Source organism: Phalaenopsis equestris, unplaced genomic scaffold, assembly GCF_001263595.1.
Source record: "Phalaenopsis equestris unplaced genomic scaffold, ASM126359v1 Scaffold223526, whole genome shotgun sequence".
Classification (NCBI taxonomy): domain Eukaryota; kingdom Viridiplantae; phylum Streptophyta; class Magnoliopsida; order Asparagales; family Orchidaceae; genus Phalaenopsis; species Phalaenopsis equestris.
This window is the reverse complement of record NW_018241641.1, coordinates 1-2,413: the sequence shown is the minus strand read 5'-3', so window position 1 is coordinate 2,413 and position 2,413 is coordinate 1. Positions and strand designations below refer to the sequence as shown.

The 2,413-nt window shown below is 34.3% G+C and overlaps 1 protein-coding gene across 1 annotated transcript; it reads left to right on the top strand.

Moving 5' to 3' along the window:
- Nucleotides 1–60: 60 nt before the first annotated feature.
- LOC110037695 (FAD-linked sulfhydryl oxidase ERV1-like) lies at nt 61–2,304 on the top strand (the record flags this gene model as incomplete). Its single annotated transcript, XM_020742401.1, has 3 exons — nt 61–182; nt 737–784; nt 2,183–2,304. Coding segments are annotated over 3 exons (239 nt in total), but the record flags the coding sequence as incomplete, so codon positions are not given.
- Nucleotides 2,305–2,413: the final 109 nt, after the last annotated feature.

Here is a 2,413-nt window from a genome sequence, read left to right as displayed (position 1 = left end):
GTCGCTCAGCTCTCCCACATCAATTTCGACGCTATTGTCTCCAGCTTTTACTATTGTAAGAAAAGTTTAGATTTTTCTTTGTTTTGCAGAGTGATCTCGAAAGGAAGATCACTGCAGCTCCACTGACCAAAGAGGAACTTGGTAGGGCTACTTGGACACTTCTGCACACGGTTGCAGCCCAGGTGTTTGATTGTTTGCCTCAACAATTGGTCCTTTTCTTTTGTGCTTCTTATGTTTGTTCTTGTGGTTCTATTATAGTTTAATGTGTTGGTGTTCGATGCTTGGTATCCTTGAGTGTGTTACATAATCTTGCGTTACAGCAACCCAAAAAGCCAAAAGTTTACTCCTAAATGCTTTAAATCCTTTGAGTTTAGATTACATTCAGAACACAATTGAATCCTAAATACTTGAAAAATCAAACAACCCCTTAGCAAACTTGAGTAGCACATTTGTATTTGTTTTTTTTCCCTAAAAACTCTTCTTTTACACATCAACCCTGGCAATTTATGCTTATTCTTTATTTAATTTTATCAAGTAGCTCCCTTAATCTGCTTTACAACAACCTCAAATCTTTCATTAATTCATTGATGGGACTCAAAAAAACGTGAGGCCGAAGGTATCAACCTATCATGATTATTTCTTTGTTGTATCAGAAAGCTTGAGCATGTTTTGAATCATCATATTTTGTGCAAATCCGCGCATTACTAACTCAATAATTCTTTATTGAATTTCTCAGTTTCCTGACAGTCCTACTAGGCAACAAAAGAGGGATGTAAGAGAACTGGTATGATTTTATTTGTTGCACCATTCTGCAGTTTTATCATTGATGTAAGTGGATAATGCTTCAAATGTTTTTAAGGCTTGGGTGGTATAAATGTAAGAAAGAAAGTTTAGTTGTTAGATACGTAAATATATAAGAATTGGGTGATATGTATGTAAATGCCCACTGTTAAATTTAAATTATTGAATGTGATTTAACCAAGTGAATTTTTGTCATCCTATGTACAGCATTGGGGTTAAAAGATGTAGAGAAATTTGATGGCTGTTGTTGAAGCTGGAAATGTCGGGATTAGTTTTGCAGTATCATAATATAATCTGTAAAACAGTTATTTAAGTTGATATGTGATTTGTAGAAATGAGAAATGAGGAAAATGGGAAAATATCTTTTGATACTGCAAATATCCACCATCATAAGGTCTTGAATGCAGAATGCATATTTAACTTAGAAAGACTTACTGGAATCAGTTTGTGTCAATCTTGGATTTTTTAGAAGCTTGGAATCTCTTTTATCATTTTGTGTTTAAAAACTAAGAGTTTCTTTATAAAGTTGCAATTATTGCTGCAACAATCCTTTGGAATTAACATAGGCCATTTTTTTTTTCTATTTATACTTGGTAGGTTTTGATTGTGCTGTATATTTCAATCATGTTAACATTGTTACTTGTCTGTCCAATTATATCATGCATTTTTATACAACAACAACAACAACATCAACAACAAGCCTTCAGTAATTGGTGATGGCTATGTCAGGCTTTGTACATGCAAAATTAAATTTTATTGTTACTTGTCGGTCTAATTATTCTACACAAGCTCTCGTCTTGTGGCGTGGTGGCAAGACCACTAGGGGATTGGCTCCGGTTGTCGGTAGGGTCAAATCTGCAGGTTCATGCAAAGCAATAGGGCCATTACCTTATGCTGAGTTTTTCACAAGTGCTTATTGCTCTACGGTGCCTAGGAGCGAAGGTTGGGTAAGTAGTATGGGCCCTCTGACTTCCAACTGTGTTGTACGACTCCCGTGAAGCGAATTCCAATTTTCTCCTAAGCAGCTTATGTAGTGGTTATTTCCCGGAGATGACTAGTGCCTTGGGAAACATTCGTGATACATACTTTGGTGCAATTTGAGTCTGTATTGTACTGAATGAAACACAAAAAATAACGGGGATAGTTCACTGGCTACATATTTAGTGAAATGCGATCAACATACATATATATTATTTCATCTTTTCTTATCATGATTTTTTGCATGTGCTCTGATTTTTGCACTGAGCTTATTGATTTTTGCATAAAATCTCTTGTTTTTATTCCCATAGAGTTTTATTTTATTATTATTATTATAGTTTTTTGCTATTTACAGAAGTTTTTGGTTCTTTTGCATTGAAAAACCATTGGTTCACAAATGCAGATGGCTATATTGTCTCGAATTTACCCATGCAAAGAATGTGCAGATCATTTCAAGGAAGTTCTGAAGTAAGAACCATTACATTATGGCCATTTTTCTCCAAGCTACATCCAAAATTCCATATTTATTTTGTAAGCATTCAACTGTTCATAATATTCTCCTGAAATAGAAAATAAAAGTAATAAATTAACGGCAGGCTAATTAGAATGGATTCAATGTATATTTATGTAATGA